General features: G+C 31.1%; 2 protein-coding genes and 1 pseudogene across 10 annotated transcripts; 2 read left to right on the top strand and 1 right to left on the bottom strand.

Annotated features, from left to right (window-relative positions):
- The first annotated feature begins 7,573 nt into the window (after window positions 1-7,573).
- LOC102609298 (uncharacterized) lies at window positions 7,574-11,676 on the top strand (annotated as a pseudogene).
- A 2,472-nt stretch (window positions 11,677-14,148) lies between these two features.
- On the top strand, window positions 14,149-16,814 carry LOC102607447 (uncharacterized). Of its 5 annotated transcripts, none has more exons than XM_006478106.4 (6): window positions 14,149-14,315; window positions 14,476-14,512; window positions 15,115-15,188; window positions 15,300-15,405; window positions 15,536-15,618; window positions 16,448-16,814. In XM_006478106.4, the coding sequence occupies exons 1-6, from the start codon at window positions 14,244-14,246 to the stop codon at window positions 16,622-16,624; spliced, it is 549 nt and encodes a 182-aa protein (XP_006478169.2). In that variant the 5' UTR covers window positions 14,149-14,243; the 3' UTR covers window positions 16,625-16,814. The 5 variants fall into 5 exon arrangements, with proteins under 5 accessions (XP_006478169.2, XP_052293794.1, XP_024954704.1 ...); XM_052437834.1 differs by having other exon boundaries at window positions 14,150-14,315; window positions 15,300-15,393; window positions 16,537-16,814; XM_025098936.2 differs by having other exon boundaries at window positions 14,150-14,315; window positions 15,300-15,393; window positions 16,486-16,814.
- A 22-nt stretch (window positions 16,815-16,836) lies between these two features.
- On the bottom strand, window positions 16,837-20,936 carry LOC102607945 (N-acylphosphatidylethanolamine synthase). Of its 5 annotated transcripts, none has more exons than XM_006478109.4 (7): window positions 20,812-20,936; window positions 20,623-20,663; window positions 20,229-20,472; window positions 19,998-20,125; window positions 19,472-19,557; window positions 18,257-18,394; window positions 16,837-17,510 (listed from the first exon to the last, which is right to left on the bottom strand). In XM_006478109.4, the coding sequence occupies exons 3-7, from the start codon at window positions 20,435-20,437 to the stop codon at window positions 17,226-17,228; spliced, it is 846 nt and encodes a 281-aa protein (XP_006478172.2). In that variant the 5' UTR covers window positions 20,438-20,472; window positions 20,623-20,663; window positions 20,812-20,936; the 3' UTR covers window positions 16,837-17,225. The 5 variants fall into 5 exon arrangements, with proteins under 5 accessions (XP_006478172.2, XP_006478171.2, XP_015385719.2 ...); XM_006478108.4 differs by having other exon boundaries at window positions 20,229-20,479; window positions 20,812-20,916; XM_015530233.3 differs by having other exon boundaries at window positions 20,229-20,467; window positions 20,812-20,915.
- Window positions 20,937-23,250: the final 2,314 nt, after the last annotated feature.

Genomic DNA, 23,250 nt, shown 5'->3' with positions numbered 1-23,250 from the left:
CAAGTTTGACCACTTTCATGTCGTCATCTAAATTAGCATTCATGAACCTTTCACGAAGTTGTTTTGTTGTGATTGCACAATTTTCATCTAAGAATTTATCAACTTTTCTCTCATCACCGTTAGTGTTTTTCAGTATCGGGCTCATATGATGGATTGCAATTCAATCTTGTTACCAAGGAAAACTCCTCAATTGAGAATCGAATATTTTTCTACCCAATCCTAATTCATATTGCCTTCTTATCTAATTTTAGTTCCGTTAATAAAATGCTATAGAGAAACTGAACAAAAAACTTTAGCTCTTTGACATCAAAAAATGATTGAAACAAGAATGCTTGAATATAACGATTTGATCCTTAGATAGTTTTCTTTTGATGTCTTCAACTGCATCTAATGATGATCAGTAAGAAATCTTTACTTTGAAATAATCAAATTCTTTGATTTTCTATTCCATCTACATAAGGAGAAAACTAATTGAATTATAATATATATACAACTAAAAGGTTGCATAATAATATATTCTAAACTAATCAGAAAAATTACACGACATATCAGTCTAGTACAGTTTTCATTACATGACTACAATGGAGTAAAGTATTCATTACATGACTATAATTGAGTAAAGAATTCATTACACGACTACAGTTGAGAAAAGAATTCATTATACGACTACAGCCGAGTATATACAAGTAAATGATTATTTGCCTAGGGAGAAAAGGTAGTAATTCATACGTCATTGATTTTAGTTTCAAATAAAAAGAGTATTTCAAACTTATTATCCATGTGAAACAGTTTTTCAGCCAAAATACGCGGTGCGCTAGTCTAACTAACTACAAGATTTGACTCTAAATATTGATCTAACCATAAGAAATAGAGAAAAAAATGCCATATAGGACAAAAACATGTATAGAAAATGAAGAAAGAAACATTGAACAATTAGATCATATGCACATGGCCATTAGTTTAAACAAATTAGACAAGCAAGAGAAACTATTCAATTTACGTATGACTTCAAGAGAAAATATCCAAAAAGAAAGGATGCCTCATAATTCATCATAATAACAAAAATCAAGCCTAAAACAGGAGAGCAATGACTTCAGTACATGTCACCATAACAAAAACCTTATTTTTCTAAGAAGTTCCAAAAGCTAGTACATAGTCTGAACTTATAATGTAAAGAGAAAGAAATGGAAATAGAGATCTCTATATTTAAAAATGGATGAAGATGAGAAATCCTGCATTAATAACTGTGTTTTTTTAATTTGTTCATGTCTAGTTCTATTTGTATGCTTATTTGTTTATCTCATTTATTTAGTTTTAATTAATTTTGAAAACCTTATCGTTCATATCAATTATCATACTACGATTATTTAGTTATTGACGTTTTATACCACCCTTAATTTGATTTTTTTAAAACATGAATTATTGTTGACTTGTTATGCTGTTGTTAACATGAGATCGTTATCTAACAATGACACATCAAACAATTTTGAGACGTGATTTGCAATTCCATGTTTGGTTGGCCCTTATTGTAGGATAAAAGAAGTATAAACCATTTAAGACATAATAATTAGTTTAGCCAGCTAGCTCTAATTTTGGTCCTACATATAAAAGAAGCCATCGGATTTGATGGTCAAGTCATTTTCATGTATCTAACTATACGCTTTTTTAATTGTGATTTCTTGAAAATAACTTACATGTACACTAGATTAATTCTCTTATATATATATATATATATATATATATATATATATATATATTCTAGATTTTTTCAACACAAATCAACCTTTATAACTGATTAAGATGTAAAGGAAAAGAGATGATTTGAATTTGTCTTAAATTCAACACAATATCCTAAAACTTGTGGGTCATTTATTAACAAGCTTCCCTGATCTCTAGATTTAGCATATCATCTTATTATCTAGACATGAAAAAGAAAAGAGAAAAACAACTTGGCAATGACACCTACTTTTAGATGAGGTTTTACCTGGGAATGAAGTATTGAAGATTTGGATGGCCCTTCTCTCTCTCTTCAACTGATTTTTAGCTCTTAAGTGTGAATGAAGTCAACTATCCTTTTAATACCCTTCGGCAGAGTAATCAAATCACATTATCATGAGTAAATTGTCTGCCTAATAAATTTGTTCGATCAAATAGAGGGATTATAGTAAAGATGAATTCAACATCAAGGCAAAACAAAACAAGACAAAATAAGTTCTTTGTAAGCATCATCAAGAATTCTCCTATTTCTTTTTTGCCAAATAATCTACATAAAAGTTGCACAATATAACTTCATAAAGCCTTGGCTTTCTACCATCCAAGAAAAAGTAATGATTATCTATAAAAAGTCAAGGTACAAGAAGTTAGAATAACTTGAAAAAAAATTCATTGCCTTTTTGTTAATACATTGCCCTTAGACATGAAGCAATAAAGAAATAATCAATTTTCTCAGCCTTTCTATATACATAACACTCCATTTAGGCAATAAACAAGCACTAGATTCACTCTTTTGTAATATATCACAAGTGAATCTTTCCTTGAACCACAGTTCAAAAACTTGGAATCTCACAAGGAAAAAGTGCCTAGCTTCAGCTGCATTTGTACTGGTACTTATAACAAAAGATACCTTATCCTAAGGTTTGAAGCACATTGGATTTTAATCTTCACACAAACAGTTAAATATGTATAGAGTTGTTGGATAAATAAATATTTAATTGTGAAAGATTAAAATTAGTGGACTAGTAAAGTCAAAAAGTTCCATTGATGATTGCTACTCTTGAAGAAAAGATAAAACCCAATATGAGTTTAGTACAAGATTGTTAAGTTAAAGTTTAATAAAATTGATAAGATATTCAAAATAGGCAATATAGTGCAATAACACCATCACATGCTAAAAATGAATTGTAGGTGTGGTAAATCAGCTTTAATTTGGTCAATTTCCATTTAGAGCAGCAAATTTATGGTGCTAGAACAAGCAACAACAGGAGTGCGAAGTAACAATAACATAAGCATCTTTGGTGTTGACCTCACCTCATAGCCCACTGGAGCGCCCTAACTGGACATCCTGATGAATGCTGGTCGTGAATGATAACAGTGGTCGAAAATGAAAACACCAGTCTAGTCGTGAATGATAAATTGGATGTTATGTTACTTGACTTGGTAGTGAATGATTGTGATGATTTATGTTTTGAATTAGGGTAATTTGTAATTACACATAGAAAAAAAGTATATATGAGGAATCTTGGAGTATGAGGGTGTATTTATCTAAATACTCTATTTTTGGGAATGGCGGGAACAAATCCTTAGATTTTACTGCCTAATTTTCCTTTCTTCACCTTGAGTCTTGTGCAATCAATTCTCTTAAAGTTGAAGATGCAAAAGAAATCAAAATATAAAGAATTAAAAGTAGCAACATGCATATAATGATACAAGTAGCTCATTTCGAAACGTTTTAACATACAAATCTAATGCTGCAATTAAAGACCAAGTGTTAGAGCTCATTAATTAGGTGTAAGAAGTACATAGTTGATACATTTTCAAAATTGATGGTTTAGTTGATTTTTCGATTCTTTCCAAATCATTGAGCACAAAGAGGACAATAAGTAATACATCACAGTCTTTGGAGCTTTTATAACTACTTTACATACAAGGTTATAGTTTGTTATCTAGTATCCAATTGATTCCTCCTAATGGTCCATTTGGGATTGCTTTTGGAGGATTAAAAGTAATTTTAGGTAGTGTTTGTTTTTTTTTAGTCTAAAATTTGAATAGACATGTATTAGTTTGAATTCTGAATAGAGCTAAATGTCTGAATCTGAATAATATTTTTTTTATTTTGTCTAGATAGCTAAAACTAAATATTAAGTTATTTTTTAAGTTAAAAAATGAAAACTAGTATTTTTATATTTATTCTCTTATAAATTATAAATATTAAGCAAATAATAGATATCTCAAAGAAAATAAATAAGATAATATATTATCATAACATAAATCATATTCAATTTTTGATATTCTAACTTAATAGATGTTCATCAATCTTATTGTAGTTTATGATGTTTCTACATGAAAAATATTCATAAAAAATTATGAAGATAAATAACGCTAATTTGAAGAAAATAAAAGATAAAAATAATAATAGTTTACACTATATTATCACAAGTTAGATAGATGAGTAATAATGTTAATTATTAAATTTTATCCAGTTAAGGATAGAAAATTAATTAATGAGATATCTATATTTTGGTTGATATGATTAAGACTTTTTAGATTAAGCAGAAAGCTAAAAAAATTATGTTCATAATTTAGTGACTTAATAACTTGATAAGTGCATATTTTTCATATATTTTGCTATTAATTTCTCTATATTTTTCTTGTTTTGGTCTTAAATATTCTAGTTATTTTAGTTAATTTTTAATTTATTAAATTATATTTTATTGTGTTAATTTTTATCTTAGTTTTATTTATTTTGTTATTTTAGGTATATTTTGGAATTAAAGAGAAATTAAATCGGAGCATTCAGGAAAGAAATTTGATTGAAAATTGAGAGACAAAAGTGCACAAGAGATCAAGAATTGGAAGGAATTAGAAAATAAATTTAATTAAAGCTTGTATGGGCCAAGCAAAATTAATGTTGCACATGGAGCTAAAATTAGAAAATGGAAGTAAAAAAGGAAGCCAAGCCAATTAACAAGCCAAGCCATCACATGAAAGCAAAATTGGAAAACAAAGATTGCAAACCAAAAGTGGCCACGTGAAAGGAAAGAGAATAAAGCCTTTTGGCTTTAGGAAATCATTATTGGCTTATTAATTGAAGCATGAAAGTGGCGGTTTTGGGCTTTGAATTTAATTCTTTCCAGGCAAGGATTTAAAAAAAGCCACAATTGAAGCATTATAAATAGGATCAAGCGGAAGCAACACTGAAGAAGAATCGGCAGCAAGAGACTTTGAGAGTGCAGACGCAATTCGGGCAAAGGAAAAAAATCAGCAGCTGGAATTAAATTAAAGCAAAGGCAGCTGCTTGAATTAATTTCATGACTGGTTTTATCAATTCTCTTATTCCCAATTCAATTATGTTAGGCTAGATTTTTATTTGGTTGAGGGTGAATTCAAAACCCTAAACATGCTATGCAATTAAATTTAAATTCTATTATTCAATTTATTTAATTGAGATTGTTTATGTTCTTATTTAATTAATGTTCATGGTTTATTCTTGTTTTATTTGAGTGGCCAATTAGATAGGACTTGAATAAATTCTATTGCTAGATTAAAATTCCTGATCCATAATTGTCTTGATATTTTAATCATTAGTAGCAGGTTGGAATAAATGATTTCAATTGGAGAACATAACCTAGGTTAAATAATCCGAGCTTGTGTGTTTATTATCTAGATCAACCTAATATCTTTCTCTGTTTAATGCTTCCATTATCTTAAATTTAAAGAGATTGTTTTAAATTATTTAATGGTTAGAGATTAGGTGAAGAGCTTATTTTGCCTAACGACACACTAAGGAAAGATTGAGACTAACAGAGCTTATTGTTGTCTACGGTTGATAGTTTTAATATAAATTGATAATAGAATTGATATATTATGTGCATGTTTGGTGGTGGCGAATGATCTTTTAACCAAAGTTTTCATCATTATTAATTCTTTCTCCTTTAATTAGAGTTTTTATTAAATTCTTGTTCGTAGTTTTAAATTTTTTTTATTTCTTACTATTTAGTTAAAAATTCATAAACCCCCCTTTTATTTATAATTTGCATTTTCTTTAGTTAGATTAATTTATATTATTATTACTCTTATTATTACTACTATTATTTTATTTCAAATCTTGCTTTAGAGTTAATAATAAATATAACTAGCATAGTCTCTCTGGGATCGATCCTTACTCGCTCTGTACTAATTATTTATATTAGTGGTAAGGTTTTAAATTTGGTGCATCTTAACGACACTACCATAACTAAAAAAACAAATGAACTTAATGACTTAATTGATTGAAATTAAGTCAATTAAGCCTTTGAGTTAAAAGATAAATAGCCCCTTAGTGTTTGATTATTATTTTTTAAAAAAATGACTTTTGGTAAAAATACCCTATCTTATAATACATCTTAAAAAAGTAAGAAAGGAGAAGCTTTTTAAAACCCAATTTTAGGAATCAATTTTATACTTAATGTAATTTATTATGTACCATTAAATAGTTATAAAAATTCAAAATTATCCTTATTAATTAGGAAATACAATAATTAATTTTAAAGAGATCATTATTACACCTCTTATATTTAGATAACAAAATAACAAATAAAATTAATAATATTAAATATTCATTTTAGTTCTCAATTATTATATATATAATAAAAGATATACATATTTATAAACGTGTAAATAAATTTTATTCAATATTTACATGTTTATAAATATGTAAATAAATTTTATTTAATATTATGTCCAATTCAGTCATTTATATTCTTACATCAATTTAACAATAAGATGTATCAAACACATACAACTACTTTTAATACTTACAACACTTTAAAATAAAATTTACTAAAAGTTTAACTAATTCCTTTTATAATTGATTATTTCTATAATACAATTAATAACAACAATTTTTAAAAATACTGCATTACCAAATTGGCTCTAAATAGTCCTAACAATTATAATTGACTAAAATATTCTTTGTTATTTTCATTATTCTAATTTCATCAAGGTATTTTGCTCATTCACATTGAAACCAGGATCAATATGGCAAGAATGAACAAACTAAGTATAAATTTGAGAAACTGTAAAAGATTAGGGGAGACAAATGTATATTATCCAAAACGAAGAATCTTGTCTGGTAAAAATATAGATGATACAAAAGCTTTCGCTGAAAGGGCCACCGGATATATTGGAGTCTCATCAGTTCACACGGGTGAAGTTTAAATTTTTTATTTTTTTTCAAATTGTGTTTTTGGATCTTTGTTTGGTGATATTACTATCAACTACAATGTGCCAAATATTAAGCTAGTTGTTCTTTGACCTTTTAATTATTTTAGAATTTTTGCTTGAATAATGCTCAATGTAGCCTGATTTTAATATTTTATTGGGGACGAATTTAAGATTTCAGTAAATATTATTGCTGTAATTGATTTTATTTTGTTTCATGTTTCTTTAATTCAAGCATTTGATACAATATGCATGCCACATGCAGTGAGAAAAGATTGACATGGTTTAGCATTCACTTTCACCGAGGAAGCGAGAGAATATGATGGTTTAGTGGCAGACGGAGCTATTTTACTAGTATCCCTGGGGATTGTGCTAATCTTTTTAGGGTGTTATGGAAATTTTGTAAATGTTACAAAAAAGTTAAATGACCTTTGGTCATCACACACTTGGATAAAGTTTATTACCTAGGCTAGTTCGAATCTAGTGTTATGCACACATGTACACGTATGCACTTGTGCAAATATTTTATGCATGTGTTTGAAGCTAGAAACTTTCTTTGGTTTGGTGTTTTATTCCTAGTTTGCCTTTTTCTTTCACCCACTAGAATAAAATGTTTTCTTTAATTCTTCCCTTGTTCAATACAAATATAAACAGAATGGAGGGAATGGCTAGGAGTAGCGATAAAAGCATCACCCTTGTTCTCTTTCGCGGTCCACATTTCCCTGCTTCTCACAATTATGCTAAAGGATACTTGCAAAACTACCCTTCCATTAAGGTATTCTTACACTTTTCTTTAAGAATTCACTTCCTTCATTAGTTTGCTTATAGACAATATAAACGACACTAGTGTACCATACCTAAGTACTTTGCTAATTAACTTCGGACTTGCAAAAGAAGAAGTTGCTTTAGGAATGTAATAGCACTTTTTGAGGTTACAAGCGTTGCTGTTGTGGAGCAGTCTGTATATGAGGTATTTGTTGGAAAATCAACTTTAGTTTGTTAGTTATTACCTGAGTCCAAAACATATGCTTATAGGCAAGAGCCAACATAGTATTTAAAGTCTTTCACAGATAATAGTTGTGGATTAAACTTTATTTGTGGAGTTTTTTTTATTTTTTTATTTTTTATTTTTTGCAGACGCTTGAACTAAGTTTATAATTGTCTACCAAAGTGCATTCATGACCTAAATTATTTTGGAAACAATTTGTTTCAATATTAAAAGTAAGGGTCTATGCTTTTTTCTTAGTATGCATTCATTGTATGCCTCATATGGAACTTCTGAACAGATGATAGCCTCAGGTTATTGCATGATTAAAGACCTTTCGTAGGTTCCGTGACTGCTTCTTCCTTTGCTGATTTTTATTTAATTGAAACAGACATGAAATATAAAATTTTCTTGGATAAAATGTGCCAGTTGCTGTGAATTTATTAAGTATTCCTATTTTCACATTTGTAGGTTGATGTGCCCGTCAGTGATATGCCTGATGTCATAGCAAACTAACATCTTTGTGTTTGAAAAAACATGCGGCTAGATTCAAATGTTATAACTCGTGCGAATCCGATGAACCTTATAATACGGTTTAGGGTTGGTCTGGAAGGTCATTGTCTTATAAGCTCATTTGCCATAATCTTGGAGCTTTTTGGATATGATATGTACTTTTGGATGTATGTTCCATATATTTTTCATAATGTCTGCTATTGAAATTGATTAGTTTATGTCTTTGTATGTTTGTGTGAAGGTGTGGATATTGATGCTCTTACAAACTGTGCAATCAAAGCAGCTAGAATCCTAGGTGACGTGTCTGGGAATGCTGCATCATGTGCTGAATTGTCCATATATCTAATGCTGGGCCTTCTCAGAAAGCATATTGGTTTGTTCAATCTAATACCTGATAGTCATTCCTCCTTTCTCATAATAGCCCAATAGCTCATTGTGATAAGAGAAAGAGCAGTGGTTGTGAACAGAAGGTGTTACTTTCATGTATTTGTACCTTGAAATATTTGGCCAAATTAAATCTGCTTTGCATATTATTTTCAGCATACAACGTCCATTTTAATGATTTCCTGACCATCTGAGTAACTTATGAAATGTTATAGAATGAGATGAGAATGGTCATAGAGTAGAAAAAACTTAGAGTGCCAACTGGTGAAACACTACTTGGGAAAACTGTGAGTGTCTACTTTCCTAGTCTTTTAAGTACATTCACATTTTTTCCTTGCAAAGCTGTTGCTGTCCAAAATTTCCTAAATTTCATGTTTCTTTCTCTGTCTTATCCTTGCTTCATGTCTGCTAGTGTTAGACAATACAAATTATTCCTATTATCATAAAAGAATTTGAAAGCCCTTTTAAATAAAGATCTTTGAATGTTTACCATTTTAAGTGAGGTTTACTACCTTTGACTTTCCCTATCCTGTTATTGTTAAATATTAGATTTTCTTGTTCTTGCAGGTATTTATCTCGGGCTTTGGAAATATTGGGGTTGAATTGGCAAAGCGCTTGCGACCATTTGGTGTGAAAATTATTGCCGCAAAAAGGAGTTGGGCTTCACATTCTCAAGTTTGTTGCCAATCCAGTGGTAATTAAGGACCCTCGAGTGTTCGTGAAACTCATCATTGAAGTCTTTTTCATTTAGTTGTTTAATTTATCAGCACTTGTAGTAAAAAAAAGGATGATGATGATTTGGTTGATGAGAACGGGTGTCGTGAAGATATTTTTGGGTTCGCTAGCAAGGCCGACATAGTCGTTTGCTGCCTGAGTTTGATTTAACAGATGGTGAAACTGTGCTCATACTCCTTATTTTCAAATCTATGTTCTTTTATAACATTGTTGTTTTCTACGCCGACATAGTTGTATGTTGTTTTCATGTTTCAAGGACATGGGAATTCATTCTAATTCTATATGCATTCAATATAGATAATCTTAACCGGAAAATTTCATATGGCGCTTGTTCCTCAATGTCATTGCAACAAATTGATTTTTTTTTTCCCACGTATGTAATCTCATATTAACCTGTATGGTATACCTTTTTCCTACAATACAATCCCAGTTTTTCTTAGATTATTTGGAACTCTAGCAATATGAATCTTTCTATCTTTTTACCTGTGTATTTTTTTTCTTTGCAGTTATATTCTTTCATTTAAATGTGATAACTATTTGTTTCTAACATGTTCTTTTTGTGCCTAGACTTTGCTCACATACAGATGTTTCCGATATGATAAAGTATATAAAAATTCAGTTCCATTCATAAGGCATCACGTTGGGGTCTTTGTGTTAGATAATTAGTACAACCAGAATGCTCTGTCTGTGCCCAGCCTGTGTATATAAGCATGTTCTGTGTGTGCTAGGCCTTTGCACGATACACGTTGATTTCTCTAGTATGAAAAGTATATAAAACTTCAAGTCTATTCACATCGTTTCACATTGGGGTCTTTATGTTAGATAATTGTTAATTTATTATGATGGGATTGTTGCTTCTTTTATAGAAGAGTCTGTTCACGTCATTATTGCTCAACCTATTTACAATCCGGAATATATTGAATGTATGTTGTCTGCACTAGTCATTGACTGCAACTGACCATTTGGATATCTTGACTTACAGGCTGGCATTGTAAACAAGTCATTACTATATTCAATGGAAAAGGTTTGTCCATATTTCTAGGGTTCTCTTCTGGTGAATATTGTTCGAGGAGGTCTGTTAGACTATGAGGTCGTTGCTCATTACCTCGAGTCTGGCCACTTGGGAGGCTTAGGCCTTGATGTTGCATGGACAAAGCCATTTGATCCCAATAACCCAATTCTAAAGTTCCAGATTGTTTTAATCACACCTCATGTTGGAGGTGTTACAGAACATTCTTACAGATCCACGGCCAAGGTATGTATTGATGCAATTGGTAATAGAATCTTTTTGGAACAGTACTTAAGCCAATGGTTGTTCATGACAATCCCTGTAAAACTAAGTTTTGCACACAACTGACAATAAGAAACTCATAAGCCTTGAAGTTTTCTTATTCATTTGGTCCTAAATCTCTCTAAACCTGAAACTATAGTGATTGATGTGTGTTTATGACTTTGGAATCATAGATTTAAACCCCAGCAAATGCCACAGAAGAGGGAAAAAAAGATACAAAATTGTTCATTGGAGGGTTTAGGAAATTATAAGGTATAGCTTGAAGTTTAAAGGGCCCCACTCCCTTCATTTTGAATGACAGCCGTCATTCACTAAAGGTTGGCATCGCTTTATTAGCATTTTGCAACATCTATTATTCTGTTTTCGTTATTTTCTAGAAAAGATGAGCATTGTCTCTAGTCATTCACGATGAACAATATGATTAACACACGTACTCTTTTTATTGTTGATGCTTGGTCAAAATCACTAGAAAGTTTGGGTTTTTTGTGGCTATGACCTATCATTTTACTTTTGCTGGCCCATTCTCCTTGCCAGGAGAATAGTTTTGACCCCTTGCCAGAACTCAGGGAAAGTTGCTTTTATTCGTTCCATATCAGTCATTTTATTATTGACTTGTAATTTCCACTTGTCTGTTACTTTTATGTGGTATCAATTCATTTGTGTTAATTTGTATGATTAGCTTACATGTATAGACTATTATCACTTTGCTAACAGTATTTCATTTAAGATTATTTATACGGGATGTGTCCTATATGCATCTCTCTTGGTTGTACAATTACAGGTTGTTGGTGACGTTGCCCTTCAACTTCATGCAGGGACTCCTTTGAGAGGAATAGAGCCTGTGAATTGATTCAACCATAGGAATCTATTTCATCAGCCAAAACTATAGGCTTTCTATCCCAGGTTTAACTAAGCTTTCCTGCCGTTTTGAAAGGAGCCACCATTGCCTGTTTGACAATTGGCCACTATAAGTAAATTCCTTCTACCTCCATTACTGTTCATGCAAACATTGTATACCTCAAAAAGTTTATTATTGCTGCTATTTGATGGAATCCCTTAGTTGAAAGCAATTCAGAATTTAATTCTGTAAAAAGTTTTAGCTTGTTAGACAACAAATAACGTTAACGCAAAACTTTCTAGTTTGTTTCTTTAAAATAATGATGATATGGTAAAACCTCTCTATAGTTATAATATAAGAACCAAATTAATTTTATTATTATGAGGAGGTTACAACTTAATAGCGGTGTAGTTATAAAAAGTTATTGTTTTGGCTCAGTTATCCTTTAGTGCAAGTGATATAGAGGTAAAAGGTGTACTACATTACTAATTAATTAATGGAGTATGTTAAATTCAATGTATAAACATTGATTAAAAAAATAGGTACAATTTTAAAAAATTAGCATATATTTTGTATAATATATAGATAGTCATTATCAAATGGAGGCAAGTTTCTTAAGATGAGCTTTTAAAAAGTTATTACTTATAACAATGTGAAGTTTATTCTTATTTATAACTGGTCTAAATTGAGATTAAAATTTTTTATGACTATATTATATGATTCGTGTATAGAGTTACATAGGGAGATGTTGCGGTATTTGTTTTGCCTCAATTTATGAATGTGTTTCTACCCTATAATTTTCTTTTTCTCCTTGGTGTCTTGTGCAATCAAAATATAGAAACGTACATATAATGTTAAAAGTAGCTCATTTCGAACCGTTTTTAACTTACAAATCTAATGTGAGTAACAAGTCTAATGTATCATTGTCATGAACCAGTTAATGTCCTAGGCATGGCATTTACGGCATAAAATGGAATGATTGCAACTCCATTGCCTAGAAAATCTTAAAAACAAGGTAAAAGAATGTAACCCAAATACCTTGCATGCCTAGAAAACAAGCTCTATTCGAACTTGGTCATGAATGTCCATCCGAAACCCTAGCTCCGATCACTACCAAGATTACAAGCACATTTGCATCAGCATTAGCACGACAAAATTTGATCCCCCATGATCGTTTTCTGCTCAAGAACAAGAAGATGATGCTGATACGGGAGAGATATATGGTGCAATCTTGAGCCGAAGATGTGAAAAACAAAGCTCCATGTTTGATAATGTACTCAGGAAAACAATGTCAATGAGGCATGAGAGACAAACCTTATTACTTAGGGGTTGGAAGTGGGGTTAGAAAACGAGGAGCATTTTCCATTCCAGCGGTTTCCCTGCTAGGTTGTCAAGCATGGGCTAGTTGGTAGATTTTTGGGCTTCTATTACCAAGGAATAAAAACTTTGTTTTTAAAGTCCGTGGACTGGCAATATGGTTACACCTATCTACGTACCAATGAGCCTATGATGTAGCACAGGGTGGACAATTAGCTAATGCATATTGTTTTATGAGAATAGAGTATGGTGTAGATCAACCAGAAGAGGTATGCATAAAAGTATTTGCTCCAAGGAGTAATCCTAAAATTCCATCGGTTTTCTGGGTTTGGAAAAGTGCGAATTTTCAAGAACGGGAATCTTATGATATGCTGGGAATCCTTTATGATAATCATCCAACTAATTAAAATGTTTGATTGAGTTTTTGACACTTTCCCAAGCTTTTTGAGACTTGAGTATCATTTCAATTTTCAAAATCTAACAAATGCCTAATCCTTAGCATAACCATACTATCTCAAATAAACTACTATTTGTTTTAAATGTGATATTCTTAAAGTTGAGGGATTGAATCTTCCTGCATGTATTGTGAAAGTTGATTTTCTTCTAAATATTTTGAAGTAAATATGATTATCTCAAAATTTTAAGTTTTACTATAACATAGTAAAAATGTAATCAAAGAATTAAAATTTTCTTTATATTCATTATTCTCTTTTATGACAAAACAGGTGTAAAAAAATAACCATTCCAACTTTACACAGACTCTCTAAGGGTGCGTTTGGGATTGAGATTGGGTAGCTGTACCTTTTATGGTACAGTACTAAAGTATTTAATAAACATTAGCTGCTATAGTTTGGAAGTTATTTTAACATGATTTTTCACTTGTATAATAAAAAATCTATTATATCTTCAATAATTTTGTCAAAATTATTACTTAAAATTTATATTTACTACATATTATTAATTTTTATTTCATAATCATAACTTTTTTTTCACAGCAACTATATATTTAAAAGTTACAGTACTTCAGTTCGAAACATACCCTAAAATCAAAATTTTCCTCATCCACCTAGATTTGACTCAAGGGTAGCTTTTCATTATAAATTGAAACAATTTTTACGAATGTATATAAACCAAACCTGAGGGCTAGTTTATGATATCTACCCCTCTTCTAACTAGCTCTGTTTTTCGGTATCAAACCATGAACTTCATGGCTTCCAAATTTTTTAATTCATTCACAGAGCCAACAAATAGAATAAGTTTCCATGTTCACCAACAATCAGAGACAAGAAGAGCGAACAGGACGCTCTGGAACCCCAAGATTGCAATACCTACAGGTACTCTTTCGTTATTTTACTTATTCATTACATTTTTTTCCTTTATTGGATACTTCGAATTCATCTTTGTTTGATTTTTTTATTTTTTATTTTTTTACCTTTTGTGAGATGGGTATTTACTTTATTTGTTTTCTTTGCCTCTGTTTCCGTTATGTTGTAGGAACTGGTGAGTCAATTTCAGAACTCTACTGACGAAGGTAATCCTGTGCATAAAAATTTTATATTCCAATTATATTGTCTCGTTTTAATGTCAAAATTTTTTTTTTTTCTCTTGGTGGGTCTATTTTATTTATTTACGTTTGGTATTTCCTGTATGATGTTTTTATTCTCTAGCTGATGCATGCTATTATTGATCTCATGTTTTGTGGGGTCAAATCAATTGAGGTTGTATCGAATGAAATGATCGAAATATGATTGTTGCTATTAACATGAATCTAGATTGCTAAAAAATCATTATTGGCAATTGTTTGATGTTAATTTTTCTGAAAGTTCATCGGTTCAGCTTCAGCTGGAGATATTTTGAGCTTGATGCAAGAGATGTCGTATTTTGTGGATTTCTTGCCTTTTGAGTCAAACCCTGCTTTCAGTTATTAAGCCTTGATGAGAATTTGTTGGATAACTGTACTCAGTGGATCTCATTGCTCCACTTGTACTGTTAAGCTTGTGAAGCCATGAAATTGATCACTTGATAATTTAGCATTTTGGTTTGTATATCTTTGAATAATTTGAGAAGTATCAAGTCGAAATACTTTTGCTGCTGTAATCATTCGACTGCCACCTAATCTCTCCCTCTTTACAGAGAGAAAAGAGAAGATTGTTGCAAATTTGGCAAACTTCGCCTATGATCCATACAATTATACATTCTTACGCCAGGTTTGAAACTTATGCTTGAACAATGGATTAATTTGGCTACAAAGATGGAATAAAAGTCTTCTATAACTGGCTTCTGCTGCATAAACGTAGTGTATGTGTAATTTTTTGCAGCTCAATGTTTTGGAACTCTTCTTAGACTGCATAACAGAACCAAATGAGAAGCTTGTCGAATTTGGTGTCGGTGGGATCTGCAATGCAAGTGTGGGTCAGTCCAGCTGTAATCCTAAGTGCAGTCTTATTTCTTTTCTCCGGTTTCCTTTTCCTTCAGGAGCTGCCATGATTCTTTGAATCATTCTTGTTAATTAGCAATTTCTATTTGTTTCAATTTCCATTTTTCTCCCCCACAGATCCTGCAAATGCTGCTATCATCACCAAAAGTGGTGGAATCCCTCTTATCATTGAGTGTTTGTCAAGTCCTGTTAGAAACACGGTAAGTGGAAAAAGCTAAATCTTGGCTATTTAACTTTTTTGCTTTAAAATGGTTGAAGTTTAAGATTTAGTTTGGACCTCTAATGTTAGACCAGAGGCAGTTTGCATCACAGGCCATCGAAAACACACTGTATATAATATTCCTATTATTCTTATTCATCATTTCTGCCAAGTGCATATTTTAATTGTTTATCAGGTATTTTTCTTCCAATTGGTGGCCAATTATTGAGATGCATTTCCCAATCTCTTTCATTTATGTCCTTCGGTCATAGTTTTCTTCTCTAAGCATGAAAGAAGGAAAAGAGAAGAAACAGAAAATAAAGATAGGGAAGATTTAAAGAGAAAAAGGAGAAAATGATTATATAATCTTTTACTATTCTATCTCAAAAACGTAACATAAGACAAATGCGTATAAGCAAATAGGAATTGGAGATTGACTCTAATTTAAGTAAATCCTAATTGGGTTCTGGCTCTTCATCAGGTGAACCAGAGGTTTCTACCATTCTGAATAGGAGTTTGTCTGATATTATTGCTTATAGATCATGCCAACAATGAGTGAGTTATTTCTTAGTCGTCTTGTTTTCTCTGTAAGGGATTTAGTTTTCTGAATCTCTTCAAAACTGACTGGAGAGAGTACTATGGTGTGCAAACCATGCTAAGGCAGGCTTTGTTATAATAATGTATAACCTTGAATCAATGTATCCAAATAAGGAGACCCAATCAGGTGCGGACCGTATGCAGTATGGCATGCACCTGATCATTCTTATCCAAATAGATACTTTTGTTTTTTAATTGGTAAAGGTGCATCTATATCTAATTTTGACTGTTAGGTGAATCATGCTCTTGGGGCGCTTTACTATTTGTGTAGTATGTCTACCAAGGAAGAAATTCTGAAGCCAGAAGTGGTTGATGTTATCAGGAGGTATGCTGCAGCTGAAAGTGTGAATGTAAGCTTCAGTAATCTGGCCAAGGCATTTTTAGACAAGCACGTAACAGAGAACAAATGATACAAAACCTATTATCTGGCAAGAAACAAAAGCCATTGAACTGTTGAAATTCCTATAAAAAGAAAATTGGATATTATTTTTTGTTTGCCCAATATCTCGTAATTACTTTGTTGTAGATTACTTCAATTCTTCGTTTACAATTTTTCTTTGTACTGCAGAAAATTGAGTAATAGTTGCAAACTTGGACTTATACTACTGGCAAATTTTCAATCTGCGCATAAATTGAAACAGCCTCTTTGCATTAATACTTTTTGTTTGAAACTTGAAGAGAGTATTGTCATAGGATTTTGCATTAAAAAGACTGAAGTAATTCGTTCTCCAGGAATACTCTCCAATTGACAAATTAAATGCTTGGTCGTGTTCAAATAACTGACCATCTCAAGCACTGCGGTAGACGGGTAGAGGTACATTTCCAAATAACCAATATGCAATCTGCACTGTAAGCGTAGCAGTTTAATTACTAAATCCAATTGCTACCTCATAATCAGCATTCCTGAAAAAATGACCAAAAGCTGCACCAAAATTTTTCAGCTGGTCGATTGAATTCTGGCAGATATTCTTCCTGGCAAAGATCTGCCAACCAAATTACATTTCAATCCTCTTACTTCAGAACACTTTTGCCAAAAATCCTTAAGCTCTCCATCACAGTTCGAATTTTATCCGAAATGGAAGAGTACAGACACCTCTGTGCTGCTTCGTCCAGTCCGCAAGGGGTAGTGCTGGGCCATCCCATGCCAGGCAGCAACGAATCACGAGACATGAAAATTGCCATCTGCCTCATTTTAGGGATGTCAAATTCTATCGGCTCGCCAACAACTATGCTAATTCTCTTATTAAATAACGGAACTGGAGGCCTTCTTCCAAACAGAAAGTTCTCAGGCATCACCTGTAAGTCATTAAGGAAGTAGGAAATGAGCCAAAAGGGAAAAAACGAAGCTATCTGATGAGACTCATGCACTTGGAAAATTACTACCAAATAATTACAAGATTTAGGCTCGGCCAGTTACTTTCAATTCCCGACTATTCCACTTCCTGAAGTTAGCTTTCTCTTAAAATAGAAATCAAGTGATCTAATGTCTGCTAGTAAATTTTATTTGCTGAAACTGGAAGCTGGAGTATTGAAAGAGCAATATTTGTTAAGGATCTCCAGGGCTTCAAAATGAACTGGCCTTCGCCCATGTACACTTTACATGCATAGATAAATTATCCAATGCATATATAACACTGTACAGGATGTCAAGAGAAATAATTTCTTTTGACCAATAGAATGCTAAATCCAACTTAGAAAACATTTTCTTCTAGCAAACAATGTAAAACTAGACACCGGCCCTTCTTTGTTGGTTGGGGTTTTTTTGGGTGGGGTGTTGGGGGAAATAACTATGTCATCAACCAATAGGTGGAATCAACAACAGGGTTATAACTTAACAAAACAGACACCTAAAACTAAAAGTTGAACAGAAGAAAAAATGAATTCTTGTGAAGGAAAGAAATTAATCATTCAAAAAAGCACTCAATAGGCTATCAATGTTCAAGATTATATATAAAAAACAACCTGCCAATGCCAAAATTTTACTACATGTTTCATAAAAATTATAAATAAACAAGATTTTTTGTTTTAGGAAAAGAAATTACCTCTTCGAAACCACGATGAACAATAGGCAAAACTATTGGAGTGACTGGGGCACGGACAATGAGACTAGCAGTTCCCCATTTCAACCGTCGAATAGGTGCATCTTCTTGTGATACTTTTCCTTCAGGAAATGTGTGTAGCTGCGGAGGAAAAAGAAAAACTCAGAACTACAACAAAAAATGTATTCTGAAAACATTAGTAATCTGCTAACATCACAATCAAATAAGTTATTAAAACTCTCCAACAGTCATTGCACTGTGCCTATTAATTAAAACTGTGAGCCTTAAACAAGATGACAAGTTTCTATTGCCCCGTCGACAAAGCATGTTTACTTTTCTCAAAAATGCCCGGATCTTTTCAAAATTCGATTTACAATTGTGAGGTTCCTGCAATACAGTTTAATCAATAAGGCACCAGTCCATTTCTTCACAAGTTACTGATTAATCTCAAAAACAAACACCAACCTTTAATTTCCACATTTCAGTTCCTTGCATGGTCACATTGATTGAGCTGTGTGTGGATTGAAACTACATTTACAATCAGGGAACCTAAGGAGCAACCACAGCTCAACAATAACCAGACTGGTCATGGCCCAGAATCGAATTGGCATGTTGGCAAATTATATAACAAGAGGCTAATTTGACTGGATCAGGCATGGCAACTTAAATCAACAGGGGAATAGGATATTGAAAGAGAAATTATTTAAATTATTAAGTTTGGCATCATGTTATCGCACTATTCTTATTTCTCGTATTTGAAAATAAGCCTCGGATCTTCCAGGTATCATTGAGACCATAAAGGAGACAGAGGTCAGTGCCGCACATTCTACATAACCCTATAAGCAACTCATTCTGCTAAGTCACCAATCAAGAAGAAAGACAAAGGAAATAGGGAGGAACAAATGAATTTCAAGAACTCAAATCACAATCACCACAAAACTAAAGCATATTCTCACGATCTAATCACATCAAACCTAGCAATTTCAAAACCTTGGAACTGTAAATTTCCCCAATCTGTACTCTTAGAAACATTTCAATGCATCTTAAAACAGGGAACATAATCCAAACATTTATCAAAATTGACGGAAGGAACTAAATGAATTGTCCAAGACTTCAAAGAAAATCATGCTTAAAGTATGGTCTTTAAAAAAAAAAAAAAAATCCCAACTACTTAGAAGAAAAACAGGTTGTCTAACTACAGAGAGTGAAAATAAATACCCATGCTCCATCACTTAACCGCTCAAGAGCTTCATTCATATGTTCTTGATAAATTCCACCACCCCTTGTAATAGGTATGCATTTTCCTGCAAGTTTACTATTATTCAATGACAAAGGCTCGCTAAAAAAAGTCCAAAAGATATATAATTTATAGCAAGTTCGAATAACATTCAACTAGAGCTATCAAGAAACATATTAAAGACAGTGATGAAAAATTGCATAACAAAGTCTTTACCAAATTCACAGGAGAGCTTGAATAACATTCAAAGAGTTAAAGTAAAGAATCTATATGAGCAAGTGATGTTCTATGCAATCTGATTAGATTCAACCAATTTCAAATAGTGCTTCTGGAGTTTAGTTAATTCAAGAATTCCAGACAATGTAAATACTAAACAGCCATCAAGTTAATAAGATAACATTTAACACTCATAAGAGAAAGTGCTCATTTCTACATAGAAAAAATCAAAGCTCGTAGTCATTCAAACTGATGGTAAAAGTTGAAAGGCTTTCAGAAATTGAACCATACCTACACGGAAAAAATAGGACAAGATTGAGTTTTTGAAGCAAATATCTTCTGCAGCAAGAACCCATCGGGCCAATTCCGCATCCATAGTGGGAAAACCCCGAAATCCCCACATAACTGGATCATCCAACCTGTTTCATTTGTGCATGCAAGATGAATAAGAGTGGCACAATCACTCGCTCCACAAAAAATGGGAAAAAGAAATGGAAGAGAAAGAAAGAGACCGGGACAGACGTGGACATGTGATTGCTAACACTGATAAGTGGAACTCCTGGAGGTCTTGATCGCACAAGATTAATCAGAGTATCGGCATTATGAACAGAGGCGGTGTTAAGGAAATTGGCCACCACTTTGGCAAATGCTCCAACAGCCATGATCACCATCTTTCTTGGTACTCCTTTCATGTGGTCTGCTCTCGCAGCCCATTCCATTTTCCTTCCCATTTCCAATCCTTCTATGTTTTCTACTCCAATCTACACTGTTGTCTAAAAGCTTAACATGTTACCAAGTACTTTTATCTTCAAATTTTGACTATAAGTTTTTTTTTTTCATTTGAAACAAGAATGAAATTTTCCTGATTAAAATTCCTCAGTAGCTTACATTGTATTAGTTTTAGATATTAGATTACCTGTTTAGGTCACAGCTGTTTCTATTTTCCATTTGTATTATCTGCAGCAATGAGAAAAAATCAATAGAATAAAATCAGATATAATAATTAAACCAAAAACACCAAGTTTAATTTTTTATTTTTGAAATTAAATTTGATATTAATTGAGGAAGAAAATAGAAATAAATGAAATTTAATGCTGTAAAATACCCATGAAACATGTGTGAGAGACCGAGCACGGCCTCAATACAGAGAGATCAAAAGACGGGAGATCCAGAGAGGGGGGCCGATGATTCAGATGATAGGGTTTAAAAGAGCCAGAAACGACAACGTTTCAGTGACTGCGCGCGCCTCTTGATGCGAGGGGTATTTTAGTCTCAGTGAGACTACAGTTGGTCAAATTTTCTTATTCTCAAAATTTTGAGGGTTATTCTATGATAATGTAATTTTTTTACAGCATCAACAATGTATTAATTGTGTACTATTAGATTTAATCAATGATATACAATATTTATACTAAAATAAATTTTAAAATAATGGTAAACTGTTTGTTAACTGTTGAAGGGCGCGGAGAATTTTTATAAAATAATTATGATCACTCTTAGAGTTTGAAATAATTTCACTTAAATAGCATAATTTATTTAAATTACTTTTCAACCCTCCTTTAAATTTGTAATATGATAATATTTTTTAAATAAATCTTCAAAAATCAATTACCATTAAGTATAAAATATAATATCAAGTAGCTTATTTAACACAAAGTCTTATAATAATTTTTATTGTATGAATTTAATTACAAACCATTAATACCTAAACAATAATGATAATAGAAGGCATTGCAATAAACTTTTTTATATGTGTTTTATTAATAACACTATATGAGTCATAACAAATGAGAAATATTTTATTCACCAATTATTATTGAAAAATATATATGTCTATATAACTATAGAGTGAGAAATATTTTGATTTAAATTTTTAACAAAAAATTACACTATTTATTTCATACAATTCAATGGTGGAGGATATAACATTATGAAATGTTACTTTGTCTTTCAATATCAACCATTAGACTATGAGATATTAGTGGCTCAAATATTGTGTCAAAAGTTTAAGTTAAAGTATCCAAAATCATGTCTTTATAATGGAAATATGAAAGCATACAATGATTTTTTTCTCATTTTGTCCATTAAATATTATTTGATGTAATATTTTATTTATTGTCACTATTAACTATCATAATAAAATTAATGACTTTTCGTAACATAAAATCTTTATAATTACTATAAAAGAATAACAATAAAGTAATCTTTCATGATTCATAAATTAAAGTTAACTAGGAATATGTGTTAGATTTAACTTTTATGAAATTAATAAAGTGACATTTGAAAATAAAATGAAAACAAGCTTGTGAAAGTTAAATTTTATAAGGTTTAGATTAGGGGTGGGCATAAACCCACAACCCATGGGTTTATCCAAACTCAAACCAAATTAAATGGTTTGGGTTGGGTAAATCATGAAAATGGGTTAGATGTGGGTTTTATGTAGAAAACCATTTCATTATGGTTTGGGTATGGTTTACCCATGGGTTATGGACAAAACCCCAACACTCAAATTTTTCAAATGAAATAAATGAAAACAAAATAAATGAACACAAATAAGTGAAAGACCACTATTAAATTTTTTACAGCGTGATCAATTGTCAACAGTTATAAAATAAAAATAACAGTAAAAATAAATTTAAATTAAATAAATATTGTTGTAAATAACATAAATTTTTTTTCTTATTTATAAAAATAATTCCTCCAACATGGAAGGATCATCATAGAAAGAGCAGGAGACTCTACTAAAAAGAAATTTATTATTTATCTTATAGTAAATTTTTATTTGTCATTCAAGTTTTCTTATAATAATTTTTTTATCATTTGACTAATAATTTTCTTATATATTTATTATAAGAAAATTTTCACAAAATAAATAAGTATAAAAAATTTTATTATTAATTTTTTTGTTCATATCAAAACATATATTTCTTATTTTTAATGCTTTATTTTTTATTTAGTTTCTATTCATGTGATTTATTTAATTTAGAATAAATATAAATAAAAGAGTAGTTGAAAATAACGGTAATATTGTAAATTTATACTATTATGGGGGTTTTTGGCCATTATAAAAGCAGAAGGGGGAAAAATAATATATGTTGATTACTGTAGGGGGGAAACTGGCAATCTCCCTAAAATTAAACATATAAGTAGACAACATAACGCAAAACTACCAAAACGATAAATAAAAACAAATATTACATAACTAAATAAATAACAAGTGGCAAAATTTATTTTTAGATTGTTAATGCCATGTTTGTAAAAGTTTATTATTAAAGTGTACGTTCTTATTTATTGAGAAATAATAATTTTTGTGATTAAACTTTATTTTGATTTTGTAGTATTCTTTAATTTAAGGATTAAGTTATTGTAAAATTTATAATTTTTATCCACTATATTTTTTTATATTTTAATATCAATTTAATAATTAATAACAATTAATAATTATTATAATTTTGATATAATTAAATTTTATTAAAATAAAAATTATTTTGATAATAAAATTCAAACCAAACCCAAACCAAACTCAAATGGTTTGGTTTGGTTT

Source organism: Citrus sinensis, chromosome 3 (assembly GCF_022201045.2).
Source record: "Citrus sinensis cultivar Valencia sweet orange chromosome 3, DVS_A1.0, whole genome shotgun sequence".
NCBI classification, from domain to species: Eukaryota; Viridiplantae; Streptophyta; class Magnoliopsida; order Sapindales; family Rutaceae; genus Citrus; species Citrus sinensis.
Note: the sequence above shows the minus strand (reverse complement) of the source record. Positions and strands in the feature narration are given on the sequence as shown.

What these genes read in the sequence shown, in the direction of transcription:
- LOC102607447 (XM_006478106.4), top strand. Translation starts at nt 14,244, where the DNA reads ATGTTCACCAACAATCAGAGACAAGAAGAGCGAACAGGACGCTCTGGA. An exon ending in CAAGATTGCAATACCTACAG is followed by an intron (nt 14,316 to 14,475) that starts GTACTCTTTCGT and finishes GTTATGTTGTAG; the next exon opens with GAACTGGTGAGTCAATTTCA. An exon ending in AAGTGTGGGTCAGTCCAGCT is followed by an intron (nt 15,406 to 15,535) that starts GTAATCCTAAGT and finishes TCTCCCCCACAG; the next exon opens with ATCCTGCAAATGCTGCTATC.
- LOC102607945 (XM_006478109.4), bottom strand. Translation starts at nt 20,437, where the DNA reads ATGGGAAGGAAAATGGAATGGGCTGCGAGAGCAGACCACATGAAAGGA. An exon ending in GGTTAAGTGATGGAGCATGG is followed by an intron (nt 18,395 to 19,471) that starts GTATTTATTTTC and finishes TTTCCTCCGCAG; the next exon opens with CTACACACATTTCCTGAAGG. An exon ending in TTCATCGTGGTTTCGAAGAG is followed by an intron (nt 17,511 to 18,256) that starts GTAATTTCTTTT and finishes AATGACTTACAG; the next exon opens with GTGATGCCTGAGAACTTTCT.